This window comes from Lygodium microphyllum, chromosome 26 (assembly GCF_053477565.2).
Source record: "Lygodium microphyllum isolate KBCC chromosome 26, Lygodium_microphyllum_v1.1.10, whole genome shotgun sequence".
Classification (NCBI taxonomy): Eukaryota; Viridiplantae; Streptophyta; class Polypodiopsida; order Schizaeales; family Lygodiaceae; genus Lygodium; species Lygodium microphyllum.
In genome coordinates, this window is record NC_141160.1 from 72,005,522 (window position 1) to 72,022,315 (window position 16,794).

The following is a 16,794-nucleotide window of genomic DNA, read 5'->3' on the forward strand; positions in this document are numbered from 1 at the left end:
TGTTAATGTGAACACTAAAACAATATCTACATGTTACCATCAACTTAGTAATAGCAAGAAAAATTTTGTGCAATTAATTTTGGCTACAAATTGATTGTCACCTCCTATTAATAATCAAACTATCATGTCATCTAGCTTGTATAGGTATTGAACTATGTCAAATGGTGTCAATATTTAGTTATTAATTCATCATAGGTTAGCTTTGAGGGCTTGGTGCACCATTGAAGACAATTTTTAAAGGAGTATGGAGAAGAAATTTCCAAAAGATAAGAGGAAAAGCGAGAAGCAATGTTGAACCAAACAAGCATGAAATGGCTAAAACAAAGCCATGTAATTAGCACGGGATTGATTGACTACTTAGTTTGAGGTCTCACATTTGTACAATAACGTGGCTATTTCCAACTATCAGTGCTAGAGAAAACTAGTCCAGAACCATCTCTAGATATGACCATTTAACTAGGAGTGGAGAGTTTATGTGCATGTGTGTGTACACGCATGCATATGTGTGTTGGGGGTGAGTGAATTCTTCGACAATTTGAGTCTACCTCTATATTGTTGATTCCAATTTTAACCACGATTTGAGACTGTGTTTACAAGCTAAATCTTAAAAATCACCTACATTAAATCTTGAAATTTTTTTAATGCTCTCTTATATAGTTAATTTTGAGAGAATATGAAAGAATTCTCCTATATATAGTCAACTTTAATTAATTATTCTCCTACATAACCAATTTTGAGAGAATTAAGTTAACTCTATACATGATTCCCTACTATCAGAAGTAGACAATGACATTTTGCATTTCCTATATAGGGAATTTTGAGGGAACATAGGAATTCACTATAGTGGCCCATAATTCCCCATGGTTAGAATAGAGAATCACATTCTTGGATTCTCTTATATAGGAAAATTTGAAAGAATGTAGGAAATTCTCTATAATGACCTATGATTCCCTACTACCACACATGGGGAATGTAATTCCCTAGTTATACAAGGGAATACATACATTCGTACATAGGAAATATTGAAGAGTTTCCTACATTTCACAACATTTCCTATATAGGGAATGATTAAAAGTTCCTTGTGAATTGTAGTGTATGAGGTCTATGTGTGTGTGTGCATGCACAAGAGGTGTGCACTACCACAAATGCTATCAAGTGTAAGTTTCCAATTAGCAATGTTGAGCAAGTGTAGATTTGGCACGTACACACACTCTCTCTATTGGGGACGGGTTTGAGGAGCTCTCTCTCTCGCACAGATATTCATTGGGCAGGAGACGATCCTGTCTGTCTCACCTAGCACAGGTTTACATTGAGTAGGGAACGGGGCTAGAGGAGCTGGTGTAGATGACAGCAAGGGCCGACGACGCACAGGACTGTAGCGGGTGTGCATGTACAAGTGCGACCTCTCTCTCTCTCTCTCTCTCTCTCTCTCTCTCTCTCTCTCTCATGAATACTCCTAGCGGTAGGGCACAGCATTGTCTTTCTCTCACAATGCACCAGACCTAGAGGTGGCCCGGTGGTTCAAGAATACAAGTGAGTCTATATACTTGCTGCTACTCTCTCTCTCAACCAGCCAAAAAATATGGGTTGAAAGCAAACAGAAATAACCACACCTCTCTCTCTCTCTCTCTCTCTCTCTCTCTCTCAAAGAGCCAGCTGAACAGTATGGTGCATGGGCAAGGGGCTAGAGGACCAATCGGGAAGGAGGGGTAGCCCACTCGAGTGGATGCCGTATGGCGCAGCTGAATAGATCGGTCGTGTGAGCTCATGCAGCATGCATACTAGCAGGTAGTAGGCATTGATCTGAGGGGCAAATGGCAAGGACGACATGAGTCTGACACGAGTACCACGGTGGCACTTGCTGGGCGGCGTTCACGGCGGGTACACGGTCACAGCAGTGCCAACAAAAGAGAGAGAGAGAGAGATTTGTTTAATTAGTATAATTACTCTTTACGGAGAGAAAAATTCTATTTAATTAGTGGCCCTTTTTGGTTTAATTAGTGACAAATGTAGTTTACATCATGTCTTTTTTATTCTCCCACATTCAAGGATATATATATATATATATATATATATATATATATATATATATATATATATATATATATATATATATAGAGAGAGAGAGAGAGAGAGAGAGAGAGAGAGAGAGAGAGAGAGAGATGGGGATTAATGATAAAAGAAGAGACAAGAAAAGCAGAAGTTTGGGTAGAGGTAGGGAGAAATTAATGAGTAAAAAAGTGAGTTGAAAAGGGGGGGGGGGAGAGAGAGATTTGAGGGAAGAAAGAAGCAATATGTTATTGCTTTGCAACAAAAAGTTGTTACGAAGGAGTCTAGTGTTCCAAACCTCTAGAAGCCGCCCAAACTTGTAGCCTCTTATTGAACCTAAAATTTTGAAATTTGAAGCTCTTGACTAGACTTTGTCATCTAACAAAGTTGAAACCCTTTTCTAAACTTTCTCTCTCTCATAAAGCAAAGAAGAAAAGGAGGAACAAACAACTTGACAGAGTAGAGGAGTTAAAAGGTGGCACGAACTAAGCTTACAGCAGTTGGTGGAGTCTTGACAACAATAAGTTGTTTGTCCCTAATACACAAAACAAGAGCTTAGGGCAAACATTACGAGGAAGCTAGTTGATTCCCAATACACAAAGAAGGAGCTCAACATGGCAAGCATTGAGAGGAAGCTCTCTCTCTCTCTCTCTCTCTCTCTCTCTCTCTCTCTCTCTCTCTCTCTCCAAGCAATGGAGGAGGAGCAAGAGATTGATTTAGTAGTGGAGGAGGTAGCAATGGAGGACAAAGTCCAAGAGTAGTAGTAAAGGAGCTTGAAAGGTACAATAGTAGAGTAGCAATTGAGGGGGAATGGCCAAGGAAAAGCACTAAAGAAAGTGTGGTAGGAGAAATGCAAGACTAGAGTAACAGTGGAGGATCCCCACAGCAAGGGAGATGTAGAACGAGTAGTAATAGTATGAGCCATGGAGTATTGAGGATTGAATTGACTTGTTTCTTGTTGTTTTTTGGGTGTTGAATGATTGATTTTGTGGTTGATTGATTAGTTCTTTTATGAGTTTAGAAGGGTTTTGGAGTGTGTTGGGATAGGTTGAGTAGGTTTGAGAAGCTTATGATGGTTTTTAGTCCGAGTTATGATGTGCTAATTGATTCTATTGTGTTTGTTTACTTCTGATGGGTCTATTTTTGCCTTTGTTTTGATCATTTTTCTTTCTATTTGAGATGTTGAGACTGTACATGAGTTGTTTGAGGAATGATTGAGAGTGTATTGGATTACTTTTGATGAATTGAGTTAGTTTTGGTTTGAGCTATATGGTTTTTATGCATTTCATATACCTTCTATACTGTATTATTGTAACGTACTTGCCTTTATTATGTGACAAGTAACATTTTGTAGACACCCAGAGTTTACCTTCCAGTCATCACCATTCGTACTCTAACCAGAATGATCGGATTTTGTCCGGTTCTATAACCCTAGGTCTACCCCGCAGGGGAAGTGTCTTGTCATTACCTACGGAGGACCCTGACCTGAAGATTCTTAATTGACCTAACAGTCACCTATCAAAAACTAGCTCACATCTGGAGGTGTCCTTCGAGAGGCTTCTTGTTCATAATAAGTGACTGCCATTACCCTTGGTTCATGGAGTACAACGCTTTTTTCTAGTAGCAGACTAAGGATTTATGAAATCCCTTGTAGTGCTCTGGCATAGCCGTCATACCTTTTCCCCAATATAATTTACAGTTTGGGTTCTGAGACCAAACCCTAGGTAAGTTAGTGAATCATCCCTTCCTAGCGTTTGTTTTTGGGGAAACCTCTTGGCTAACCGAGACCACCCTACCATAGGACTAGATTCGTTGGGAATCCATCCACCCGCTTCCCTCTATAGAAGTTCTTAGTTATCTAATTACCTACCACATTATGTGAAACATATAAAAATAGCTTCGTTAATTAAAAAGAATCATTTTATACATAGTTGTTCGTTTATGTAATTTACTTACGGATATATAATCAGAATAAAAAAAATTCATTGATTATGCTCCATAATGTGTGTTCTTCTGCCCATGTAGGAGAAAAATTACAATTTCACGTAGTGCATCATCTAGCACATCTGCACGTCACCAAGATCAAATCCGTCTATATCTAGCGTTTTTAGGTGTCCCAAGTAGAACTTTGGCTATACAGGGGACCAAGTAGTTCCTCCGTGAGACGAAGAGACATCATTCCATTCAACCCAAGAAAGGGGATATGCTGAAGGTCTCTCATCCTCTTCTACTCTAATCCGAGAAGAGAAGACACTTAATAACTTTATCCTATTCTATCAATTCGGTTAGAAGTCATACCTCTAGGTTAAAAGTCATACCTCTAATCTCGTCCCTATTTCGTCTACTAGAGAGAGAGAAGTATTGCTCTCCACGAGGCAAGAAGAACCATCTATGAGACCTACGTCATTGAATCCCATAATAACCATCATCATCATCGAGTTTTACACCCTTGCCAATCGGTATTATTGTCGTGTTCTTCTTCATCTACGAATCATATTTCTATCATGGCCCCAAAGAAAAAGAATTCAAAAGTAGAAATCGCAAATGACCCTACTAATGTGGAAGCAATAGTTGGAGTTGCGAGCACAGGAGTTACTAACGGAGTCATGAGTGCGGATAACAACCCTTTACTGATCGCGATACCATAGCTTTTTTTTTTAAATTTCTATTCCAATTCAATAGAAATAAGATAAGTTTCTTTAGAAATACTGCGATCTTAGAGTATTCACTTGGTAAATTATTAGAACATCTTATAGGCTAGAAACTGTTAGGAAAACTATGAAATTCTAAAACTCAAGAGAAATCACGAGTAATTTTTAAAGATGGATTTATTAAGAATAAACCCCAAATAAATTAGCCAATGATATAGTTTTAATCTAGAAGCTCTGATAGAAGATTAAAAAAAAACCAAAAATAACTCTAAGTTAAAGAAACAAACTTAAGGCCAATAAACTTGGTTACAATAATAAACCTTAACAATAGGAGCTTGAAGTTGAAGAAGAGTTCATTGTGAAGAGTCTGCATGTAGGGCAGTAAGGTTTGAAGCTTTTTCTTGAAGCTTGAAGCTTCCCTCTTCATTCGAGCTTGTTGGCACCCATTGTTGGCCATTCGAAGACCCTCCCTATCATCTCCAACACTTGTGCCAACATTTTAATTCCTTTAGGGCTGAAGGCGCCATCAGCATGGGTATGCAGATCTGGTTTTTAGCATGCTCAGGACCTACAACATCTACTCCTCTTCATTTGGCATCATGGTTGTGCTCCAGACTTTGCATCTAATGCTTAACATTGAGCATTGAAGTGTAGTATTACACTTGGGACTGATACACATTCAACTTCAAGTCTGAAATACACAGTATTCAGATATGTAATAAACAGGGCAACACATACTCTCTTGAGATCGATACTCATTTGATGGCTATTTAGTGTAGTCGGTTATGCACTGTTTGACTTAGTAGGCCACTTTCCTTTATGCTGTATCTTATCTATACTTTGTGTACATTGTATAGTGTGTGGAAGAAGAAGAAAAATCAGCAAGAAAACGTTTTGGCCTCCATCTTGCTTCTTGTGTTCTTGAGTGAGCTTCCTCTTATGTATACAGTGTGTGTTTGGCGCCGCAGCTCAAGTAAGTCCCCCCACCATGCGATTCTTGACATAGTATCAAAGCTGTACCACTTAGAGAGGCTGATTTCGAAGGCTAAAGTGAAGGAGAAGAAGAAAGGTTCGAGCAAGCAAGCAACGGGTAAGAAGCTCTCACATTCTTCCACTCTCTCTCTTGGATAGTGCCTGTGGAGGCATCGAAAGTAGGGTCGAGCAAAAATCTCAGATTGCTATGAGATTTAGTGTGCAAGCAAAACACTGTATATTTTGCAGATAAGCCCTTTATGGCTTTCCCGCAGTTATTTTGGGCGTCTAAGGCCGTTTCAGGCCCTGTTTTAGAGCCGCAAGGTTGCGGACAACAGTTTCAGGATACATTGTGATTTCGGCTATATTGACCGAAAGTCGGTGCGCAGGTTATAGGTTGCGAATCTATAATTTTTGAGGTGTTTACAGGAAGCAAACATAAGGTTTATCTACAAATAGGTTACAGATTACATGTACTATTGAGAAATCAGCCAAAAAGGTTTCTTGGTGTATTGATGTGCACGTGTTGTGGAAGATTGTAGAAGACTAGCTTGCTGTGTTATATCCTTGTTTGTGATAATGGCAGAGAACAGTGGAAATCCCATTATTGAGAAGCTTGACAAGAACAACTACCCTTCATGGAAGTTCCGTGTGACGAACTTCCTCATAGGAAAGGGCCTTTATGAATTTGTTTCAGGTGAAGAAAATGAGCCAGTTGTCGTATTGCTGCGCATCCAAGGTGTGGAATCCACCAAAAAGTTGTGTGTGTGACATTTGTTACTTTGTACATACTTAGTCATTGTGTTTGCATTTTTGTTCTGCCTGGGCAATATAGTGGAGAGGGGTTTGGAGCAGGAGAAACTTATCTGAAATGCTCTAGTTGACATGTATGCAAAATCTAGCATGCTTGGAGTTTATTCAGTGGAATGGCAGTGCGAGATGTTGTGGCATGGAATGTGATGATCTCATTACACTCTCAGCTGGAGAATGGATGTGGAAGATGGTGATGGAAAGAGAGATTGGAAGTATGGCTCCCTCATCATTTACAAGTCTTTTAGAGAAGAGAAGGGTTTCAAGTATAGAACTTGCACGGAACAAGGAGAATGTGAGTGCACACAAGAGTAGCATTAATAGTCTTCAGGTTGATTCAACAGAAGAAAGGTACTTGATTTCGGGAGCATTAGATGGCTCTGTTGCTACTTATGACATTCAGCAGCCAAGCAGCTATGGATACAATTCATGCACACAAAAACATGAGGCATTGTTTTCAGTTGATAAAAGGGCACACCATGGGCACACATATTGTGTCTCATGCGTACAGTGATATCCCATTGATACATGCATCTTCATCACTGGATCTTTCGATCATTTTGTGAATGTTTGGGACACGAACACAACACAGGTGGAACTTCAATTTAATATGTCCAAGAAAGTGTATGCCATTGGAATGTTTGGGCTTGCAACTGCACACATGTTGATTGCTGCTGGAACTGAGGATACAAGGGTGCGGCTTTGTGATATGGCAACAAGAGCATTCACTCATACACTCACTGGTCATCGAGATAGTGTGTGGGCTGTTACAAATGGATGAACAATTAAACAATAGGTTTTGGAGTCAAATCCGCTTCTTGAGGCTTTTGGCAATGCAAAAACAGTATGAAACGACAATTCGAGGGGAACTCTATTAGGGGAGTGCTCAATTGGGGGAAAAAGGCCACTTTTTTGATGGCGGGTGGGGGAAGCTTGAAGAAAAAGCAAGGAGCAGAGGATTGGGCAGAAGAATCAGATTGACATAGCCAAGGAATGAGAAGGAAAGCACACAACAATTGAAGTCTTATCGCGCTTCTCATAGAATTCTATAGCCATTTTATGCTTTCTCTAATCGTCATCTTGCACTCTCACACACGGCATGGCGGCAGAATCCGCTCCCACAACTGTCCTTGTTACAGGCGTAGGTGGAAGAACTGGACATATTGTCTACCAAAAGCTCGAGGGGGGAGAGGATCGAATGCTGAGGCGGGAGAGAAGGCAAGAGAATTGGAAGAATTGAAGGAGCACATTGTGAAGACAAGCTTCGGTCCCATTTCTGTTTTTTTCTGTGGAGATCAACGTAAGCCGGCGCTCGTAACTTATCCAGACATCGTTTTCAATTATATATCATGCTTTCAAGGGCTATTCTTTTACCTTGAGGCAACATCTCTGTTGTTTCATCATTTCTGTATTTATCACATTGACGCTCCTGGGACGAGTTGGGAGCAGCAGCCTTATCATCTGAAGAGCCAGCATTGAGCACGGAGGATTTGGAGGATCAAATTGATGAAATAATGGATTATTTCGGTTTGCGAGAAGTGATCTGCATGGGGGTATCAGATTGTGTAGGGAATTCCCCCCTGCTGCCTTATCACAGGTGAGCATGGTTGGACATCTTGAATTCGGACTCAGATGGTAGAAAGGGATGTCTGCTGAGCCTTACCCAGTCAGTCATAAAGAGGAGGCTCTGCTGAGCTTAAGCTTGTGAATCGGTGTTTGCCTCCATTTTGTAACTACTTTCCTGGCCAGCCATGTTTCCTGCGCTGATGCTTCTTGGCTTTGCAGCACTTGTTGTGGCCCTCCACTCCATGCAGTTCTTCTTCCACCATCTTTTGCACACATAAACAATTCCAACATTTTGAGGCTGTGGTTTATCTTAATTCCAGAACAAGCTGAGAGTAATACTCCCATCACACAGATCAGCCATACCTGGATGCAATGTATAAGAATATTGACGAACCTGACAGTGAGCAAAACATTGTGCTTAACGTGAAAGGCTTGATTTGGGTAAACACAGTATCTAATTGCCAGAATCTACATTTTTGACTTAACCCGACTCCAGAATGTTCATCTATGTAGTAGATCTGATCCTTGCAGGTTTTGTTAAAGGTTCTACAACACATGACAATGAAAGCCAAAGACCAATGATCAGCCAAACGATTGATGTGCATTGCTTCTTCTCTATTAGCACTTATGGACTAAAAGAAAATAGAGAAACATTCAGTTGTTACAATTTTTATTGGCAGTTATTCACTATACCTGCAAAGGAAATGTCTTATGTCTTTGTGGATAAGTAATCTGTTTTTACTGCATTGTAGTGGGTTCTGGATATACAGGCTTGGATACAGAAAGTGAAGAAAGCCGTCTTATTTCAAAATCAAAGTCTCTTTGAGTATGTCTTTGTGAAGCCAACACATGGTAAAAAATTGAAGATCTTTTGAGAATTGCAAGAGGTGCCAGTTTCTTCTACATCTTTGTGCTCTTTAGGAATGCACCCAAAGTAACTGAGAGCTATGGAAATTGAGGATCAGAAACTATAGGAGGAAGCAGCTATTGTATTTCTGAGTGACTTTGACTGTTGCTTGAGCTGTAATGCCAATTCTGACAGATGTGAAAAGTCTTCAGCTATGAGAATTTTGCAGATTGAGATAGGTATAATAGTGACATGAGTTTTATAGTCATCATCCTAATCTCTTCTAGCACCTAAGGAAGTAAGCGCCTGCATTTGAAGACCTTCGAAATTGAGGAATATTCTATCTTGGAAATTTTCAAGAATCTATGTGGTCGCGACTTTGCTTTTCGACATCTTTGGTAAACCCGACGTGAAAGCGTCGCATTTAAATTTCAGGATGGGAGATACTTCAGCATCAATTTCAGCCTCTTCTACAATTCCTGCTTTGTCCTCTACTTTAGCTCCATCATCGACTTCTACTTCAAGTACTTCTACGGATGATTTAAAGTAGATTTTGCAGAATATGTCTATGTATATGCAGCTTCAAAATCAGCAGACACAATTGTATATGCAGCAGCAGCAACAGTTGCATCAACAATAGTTGTCTTAACAAAGGCAACTATATTCAGAGCAGGAGAATGCAATCAGCGTGACTAAGGCAATTGAAGCAGTTGAAAATGAGAAGAAGCTATTTGATGGCCGTAATGTATCAGCTTATTTGAAGACATATGAGATCAAGATGGGATTTTTTGGAGTACCAACAAGACTTATGAGTAAATATGTCCTTCGCCTTGTTATACCCGCCTTGAGGGTAAAAGTGATTGATCTTTTCCTTCAAAATTCGCATTGGCAAGATTTTAAGAAGGCCCTGAAAGAGGAGTATTTTCTTGAGGACTTTGGGATAGCTAATCGGTGGTCATTCCGAGAGTGGGTCTACATGCCAAACAAAGGTTTAGCTACTTCAGAATTGATACGAGAATTTGAAGAGAGGTATAGTCAGCTTGATACTATTGAACAAAGAGCATTGGATGGAAAGTTGAGCTTTTCTTGCAAGCTGTAAATCCTGCTCTTCAGGAAGAATTAGGAGAGTTTCTTGAGGATTGCATGAAGCCTATGGGTCTTAAAATGGATTGGCAAGATGCCCAGGATGCGGTCTTGACTTTGACTAAGAGGAGGATATGGAAGACCTGCTTACAGAATGGATCCATGACACCGACGACGTCTTCTGCTCCTATGTCTGCTTCTACCCTTGTCATATCTTCTCTTCCTCAGCCAATTTCTTGGCCTATGCCAGTGCCTACTATTTCTAATCCTCCTGTCCCTCCTATTCCAAGACCGATGCCGGCTCCTTCTGCTCCAAAACCATCCGCTCCGTTAGTTCCTTCCTCTCTTGATGATATAATCAAAGGCATAAGGATTTGACACTGGAGTCAGTTAAGGAAGAATTGGTGGAAAAATTGAAAGAGCAGTTTGCTTCGACCGTGCCTACTATTCCTTCTAGTGCTCCTACTGCACCTAGGAGTGCTCCTAGTGCACCAAGGAGAGATCGAAGATGTATTTGGTGTGATAGTACGGACCATCAGCATTGCAGGGATTGCGAATCTTTTCAAGATGCAAGGAGGAAGAATTTGGTATTTTGGGGACAAGATGGCAAGATCTGCTTGACTGAAACAGGAGCTCCGCTTGCTACCAATTTTGGGAAAGGCGGAATGAAGAAATTAGTTGATGATATGGCTGCGCGTACTTCTTATGTGGAAGCTAGAGGAGATGCTTCTGCATATGGAGTCCAGATTGAGAAAGGTTCTGAGAGTCAGTCAGCATTATGGACATATGATTTGGAGATGGCAAACAAGGGGAAAATTCAGCAAACTGTTTTGACTAGTGCAGGTTCTTGCATCAGATCTAAGACAGGTTGGGATTCGCCTGCTGACAGGTACACTATTTATGCCTACTTGGCTAAGTCTCACGGAGCAAATGTACTTGTTGAGGAGAAGCGTAAGAGGGATGAAGAGAATCCAAATGCAGCTAAAAAGACTAGAGGGGGTGAGTTTGTTACTCCACCTACTGCAGGGCCGTCTTTGAGACCAGGGCCAGAACGACAGATGGAAGATGCTCAAAAGAAAGAAAAGAGGCAAGAGCCTAGAGAGAGAAAGCAGCCAGGGTTTAGATTGATGTCCGATATTGAGACATCTACGGACATGAAGAAAATCTTTAATGACAAGATACCTGGCAGTGAGGTGACTTTTATTATTTTTGAGGTTTTGGGCATCTCGAAAAGAGAGTTTCAAGATCAGTTCCAGGAAGTCCTGAAGAGGAAAAGACATGCATTGCCTACTACTGATACACAGGGAGTTTTGATTGGGGAGTTGGATGAGGATGAGGGTGAGGTTATGGTTGAGAATGCTTTTATTTTTTCGCAGACAGAGAAGAGAGTTTAGCCTATGCATTATGCTGAAACTGATGAGCCTATCTTAATGCCACGTAGTCATTTTTCGCGGAGTCATTGGGCTAGGGCAACTACAGAAACAATGGTAAAAATTGGAGAGAAATAGGTGCCTTATGTTTCTTTGGTGAATCATGGTTCAGAGATTAATCTCATAGTTCATGGAGTTTATGAAAGTAATAGATGGCCTATGGATGCAGAGCATGGGTGGCGCATGAGAGCTGCCAACAATACTGCAGGTGATTTGTATGTTGCATGTCCCAGTGTCAGGATTTCTATTGGAGATGTAGAGGAGGATTTCCATTTCTTTGTGCAGGATTCATGCTCTTATCCCATTATTCTTGGACAGCCATTCATCACAGAGATGCACATGGAAACAAAAGTAATGGATGATGGATCTGCTCATGCACGGATTCGCAGTAAAGATGGTATGAGAGTAGTCCAATTTATGAATGTGTGTGTAAACCATGCAAGAGACAGAGATACTCTTCGAGATGCACCTTTGCCCACTGTGAGGGATTTGGGTTTTCATTAGGTACCGCTGTCCCGTGAGACGACGGTGGTACAGAGCAGAGGAGATTGGAGTTCTCGCCTCCTGGCCAGCAGTGTTTTCTCCTCCAATTTTGTTGGAATTTTAGCAAACAGTTCAATGAGTTATCAGAAGACTTCTAAGTTGCCTAGAGCTGCCAGGTAGTACATATGCAAGAAGGAGAAAGATTTGAAAAATGCATGTGTTTTAGAGGATGATGAGCATATAGATGGGATGTATGATAGTATGATTTGTGTAGATACGATGACAGAGATGGAAAATATGCTGAAAACTGATATGTAGAGTTGTCACAGTAATGTATCAGTGCAGTCCCTGGACATGTTTCATGAAATTTCAGATTTTGTGTCACAGATAGAGTCAGAGACTGAGGTGACTCAGCAAAAAGTGTTGAGTTCTGAAGAAATTCAGCAAACAGAGTTTCCGACTGATTATGATCAGTCTACAGAGACACAGAGGGCTGAAAACTTTCAGCCAACAAAGTTTACTGTTGAAATATTTTAGCATCCAGAGTTTAGGGCTGTTCCTATGCAGTCCATAGAGCAGAGAGCTAAGGATATTCAGCACCAGAATACACAATTGCTGATTTACAGCAAGATTTGAGAAGTGCAGAGGATCATAATGAAGCCAGGGTTGACACGAAATACAAGACTGTGGATAAGAAGGTGAAGCCGGTAGCTGTACAGCTTCCACTTGTCAGTGATCAGCAAATAGAGAGGGCTACCAAACAACCAATTTTGAGGAATCCAGAGCATATAGGCCATAAATTTTCAGCAAAAACTCTTGTTGAATTAAAAATTGGAAATGGTGATTTCTTGCTACCCACAGAGAAGCAATGCTTTCAGGATATGCTTGAGCGACATGGAAGGGGGTTTGTTTTTTTCTCGCATGAGATTGGATGTGTGAATCCAGATATTATTGCCCCTATGGTGATCTTTACTATTACTCATATTCCATGGAACCTCCGACCTATTCCAGTGCCTAAGGCACACATGCCAAAGCTAATTGACTTGTTGAATGAGAAAATCAGGATGGGAATCCTAGAGCCTTCATCTGCACCATACTCAAATAGGTGGTTTACGGTTCCAAAGAAGAATGGTACTCTCCGATTTATACAAGACATGCAGCCAGTAAACAAAGTTACTATCAGGAATGTTGGTATAGGTCCAATTGTGGATAAGTTTGCAGAAGCATTTGCTGGATGTGCCATCTATTCTTTAGGTGATTTGTATTCAGGATATGATCAGTTTCAGCTGGCTTTGGAAAGTAGGGACATAACCACTATGAGAACTCCTATTGGGCTTGTCAGGATGTGTACCTTGCCTCAAGGTGTCAATAATTCTATTGCGTATATGATGAATACCATGCATAAGGTCCTTCGTGAGTACATACCTTAGCTTACCATGCCTTTCTTGGATGATGTGCCCATTAAGGGGTGTGCAGAAGAAGAGAAGAATGAGAGTCTAAATGAGCAGGGATGGAGATATTTTGTGGCTGATCATATTTTAGCTTGTGAAAAGATTTTGGCCAGGTTCGAAGAAGTGAACTTGACACTATCAGGGCAAAAATCTATTTTTGGAGTAAATGAGGTTGTCATTGTTGGACATATGTGTGGGTATTATGGCAGGAAACCTTCACCTGAGAAGGTGGATGCTATAGGCAAGATTACGGAGTATTGTTCTACCACTTCAGAGGTACGGAGATTCATTGGAGCCTATGTATTTTACATGATTTGGATACCCCATTTTGCACACATTGCAGATTGTTTATATCAACTGCTTCGAAAGGGGCAGAAATTTTACTGGGATGAGAGCCACACTAGAGCCATGCGGAAATTGAAGAAGTTATTGCATATTGCTCCTACTCTCAGGAAAGCAGATTATAATTGCAGAAGGCCTATTGTATTGACAGTTGACACTAGTCCAATTGGCATAGGTTGGGCTACGGGTCAAGATGATGCAGATGGAAACATGTATGCTATTCGGTTTGGGGCGAAAGTTCTAAACGAGAGATAGAGGAGATATCCGCAAATCAAGAGGGAATTACTGGGAATTGTTACGGCTCTCAAATGTGACAAGGAGTACTTTATTGGAGCCTCAGTTGTGGTAGAGACAGATTGCTTGCCATTGATAGGTATGATTACGAGTTGTTCTACTCCGGATATAGCTATGCTGAGATGGATTGCATACATTAAGTCATTAAATCCAGAATTTAAACACATAGCAGGGAAGGATAATCCAGTGGCGGATATGCTGTCTAGAGCCAGATATGATAATGAGGAGACATTACTTGCAGAAGAGGATGATGCAGAAATTTCAGCCGCTATGGTTGATCATGTTTGTCATGTCTATGATATTGTGGCTTTCATAGAAGAACTCTATGTTGGGGATTGGTTGCAGATTGGTAAGTACCTTAGTACATTAAGCAAAAGAGATGAATGGACAGATGAAGAGTTCAAGAAGATCAGAAGAAAAGCCTATGGTTATTTCCTCAAGGATGGATTTCTTTGGAAGCACCCGAAGAAAAGAGGAGGATTACCCTTGCAGGTTGTCTGCGATAAAGAGACCCGGTTACAGGTGATGAGGGAGTTTCATGAGAGTCCTTGGGCTGGTCATAGAGGAGTGTGGGCTACTTATGAGAAAATCAAGGAAAAATATTGGTGAAAAGGGATGTACAGAGATGTTTCTCACTTTGTAGAGACTATTAGATGTATTCCGTAGTGCGTCATCGAGATGAGCTTCATCCGACCTATCCACTATGCATTCATTATAAGTGGGTAGTTGACTTGGTTACTATGCCTATGGGTCTATGGCAGATGAGGTATATTGTTTTGGCTAGAAAGGATCTTACCAATCATGTTCAAAGTAGACCTTTGAGAACGAAGACCACTAGTGCAGTGTATAAGTTCTTATTGGAAGAAATTTTCTGCAGGTATGGCTGTGTGGGTAAGATCACTGCAGATTGCGGTGAATTGGATGCAGATGAAGCTAGAGAGTTTTTCTCTCAACTAGGAATCAAGTTGGCTCTAACCACAGCATACAATCCAGAGGGAAATGGGAAGAGTGAAAGAGGGCATCCGCCGATAGTGAAAGCATTAGCCAAAGCATGCAGAGGACGGATTGGAGAATGGCCGAGACTTCTACCATTTGCTTTGTAGGCTGATTGTATGACTCACAATGTTACCACAGGATATATGCTTGCAGAGTTGATGTATGGTCAGAAACCAGTTATGCCAACTGAGACTTGTGCTTTGACTTGGTCAGTTTTACCTTGGTAGGAGGATTTGACAAGAGAGGAGCTCTTAGCTCTTCGGATCCGACAGTTGGAGAGAAGACTAGAGGATATTCAGCTAGCTATTGACAGGTTGGAGGTTGCTAGACTAAGAAATAAGGACAGGTTTGATAGCAGGCATCGCTTGCGGCCTAGAGCAATAGAAGAGGGAGACTGGGTATTAGTCTTTGATAGCAGCCTTGAAAATCAGCATACTGCACTTCGGAAGATGGTGAAAAGATGGTTTGGCCTGTACATAGTCAGACATGTCTTTGATAATGCAACATATGAGCTGACAGAATTGGATGGAACAGTGCTTAGAGTGCCTATTGCAGGAAAAAGAATTAAGATTTTCAAGAAAAGAGATGATGAGGATTATGCATTGGAAGAATTTGCAAGAGAAGAGCAACGAGAAGAAACTCCAGTAGAAGAGACAGATGATATGACAGATAATCTTGCTGATATACCGAAAATACAGAATGCAGGATCAGAGGGGGTGGATGTCATACTGCTGCACATTCGAGGTGTGGAATCCACCAAAAAGTTGTGTGTGTGACATTTGTTACTTTGTACATACTTAGTTGTTGTGTTTGCATTTTTGTTCTGCGTGGACAGTATAGTGGAGAGGGGTTTGGAGCAAGAGGAACTTATCTGAAATGCTCTGGTTGACATGCATGCAAAATCTAGCATGCTTGGAGTTTATTCAGTGGAATGGCAGTGCGAGATGTCGTGGCATGGAATGTGATGATCTCATTATACTCTCAGCTAGAGAATGGATGTGGAAGATGGTGATGGAAAGAGAGATTGGAAGTATGGCTCCCTCATCATTTACAAGTCTTTTAGAGAAGAGAAGGGTTTCATGCATAGAACTTGCACGCAATAAGGAGATTGTGAGTGCACACAAGAGTGGCATTAATAGTCTTCAAATTGATTCAACTGAAGAAAGGTACTTGATTTCGGGAGCATCAGATAGTTCTGTTGCTGCTTATGACATTCAACAGCCAAGCAGCTATGGATACAATTCATGCACATAAAAACATGAGGCATTGTTTTCAATTGATAAAAGGGCACACCATGGGCACACATATTGTGTCTCATGCGTACAGTGATATCCCATTGATACAGGCATCTTCATCACTGGATCTTTTGATCATTTTGTGAATGTTTGGGACATGAACACAACACAGGTGGAACTTCAATTTAATATGTCCAAGAAAGTGTATGCCATTGGAATGTCTAGGCTTGCAACTGCACACATGTTGATTGCTGCTAGAACTGAGGATACAAGGGTGCGGCTTTGTGATATGGCAACAAGAGCATTCACTCATACACTCACTGGTCATCGAGATAGTGTGTGGGCTGTTACAGATGGATGAACAGTCGAACAACAGGTTTTGGAGTCAAATCCGCTTCTTGAGGCTTTTGGCAATGCAAAAACAGTATGAAACGACAATTCGAGGGGAGCTCTATTAGGGGAGTGCTCAATTGGGGAAAAAAGGCCACTTTTCTGATGGTGGGTGGGGGAAGCCTAAAGAAAAAGCAAGGAGCAGAGGATTGGGCAGAAGAATCAGATTGACATAGCCAAGGAATGAGAAGGAAA

At 40.9% G+C, this 16,794-nt stretch overlaps 1 protein-coding gene across 1 annotated transcript; it reads left to right on the forward strand.

Annotated features, from left to right (window-relative positions):
• The first annotated feature begins 6,621 nt into the window (after positions 1-6,621).
• LOC148013398 (WD repeat-containing protein ATCSA-1-like) lies at positions 6,622-16,570 on the forward strand. The gene is made up of 4 exons (XM_087667887.1): positions 6,622-6,987; positions 7,075-7,176; positions 8,801-8,900; positions 16,320-16,570. The coding sequence occupies exons 1-4, from the start codon at positions 6,622-6,624 to the stop codon at positions 16,568-16,570; spliced, it is 819 nt and encodes a 272-aa protein (XP_087524013.1).
• The last annotated feature ends 224 nt before the right edge of the window (positions 16,571-16,794 follow it).

Excerpts from the sequence above, each read along its gene's own strand:
- LOC148013398 (XM_087667887.1), top strand. The coding sequence starts at position 6,622 with ATGGAATGTGATGATCTCATTACACTCTCAGCTGGAGAATGGATGTGG. Across the intron at positions 6,988-7,074 it reads ACACATATTGTGTCTCATGC|GTGGAACTTCAATTTAATAT; the intron begins GTACAGTGATAT and ends AACACAACACAG. Across the intron at positions 8,901-16,319 it reads CTTTGTGAAGCCAACACATG|GCATCTTCATCACTGGATCT; the intron begins GTAAAAAATTGA and ends CCATTGATACAG.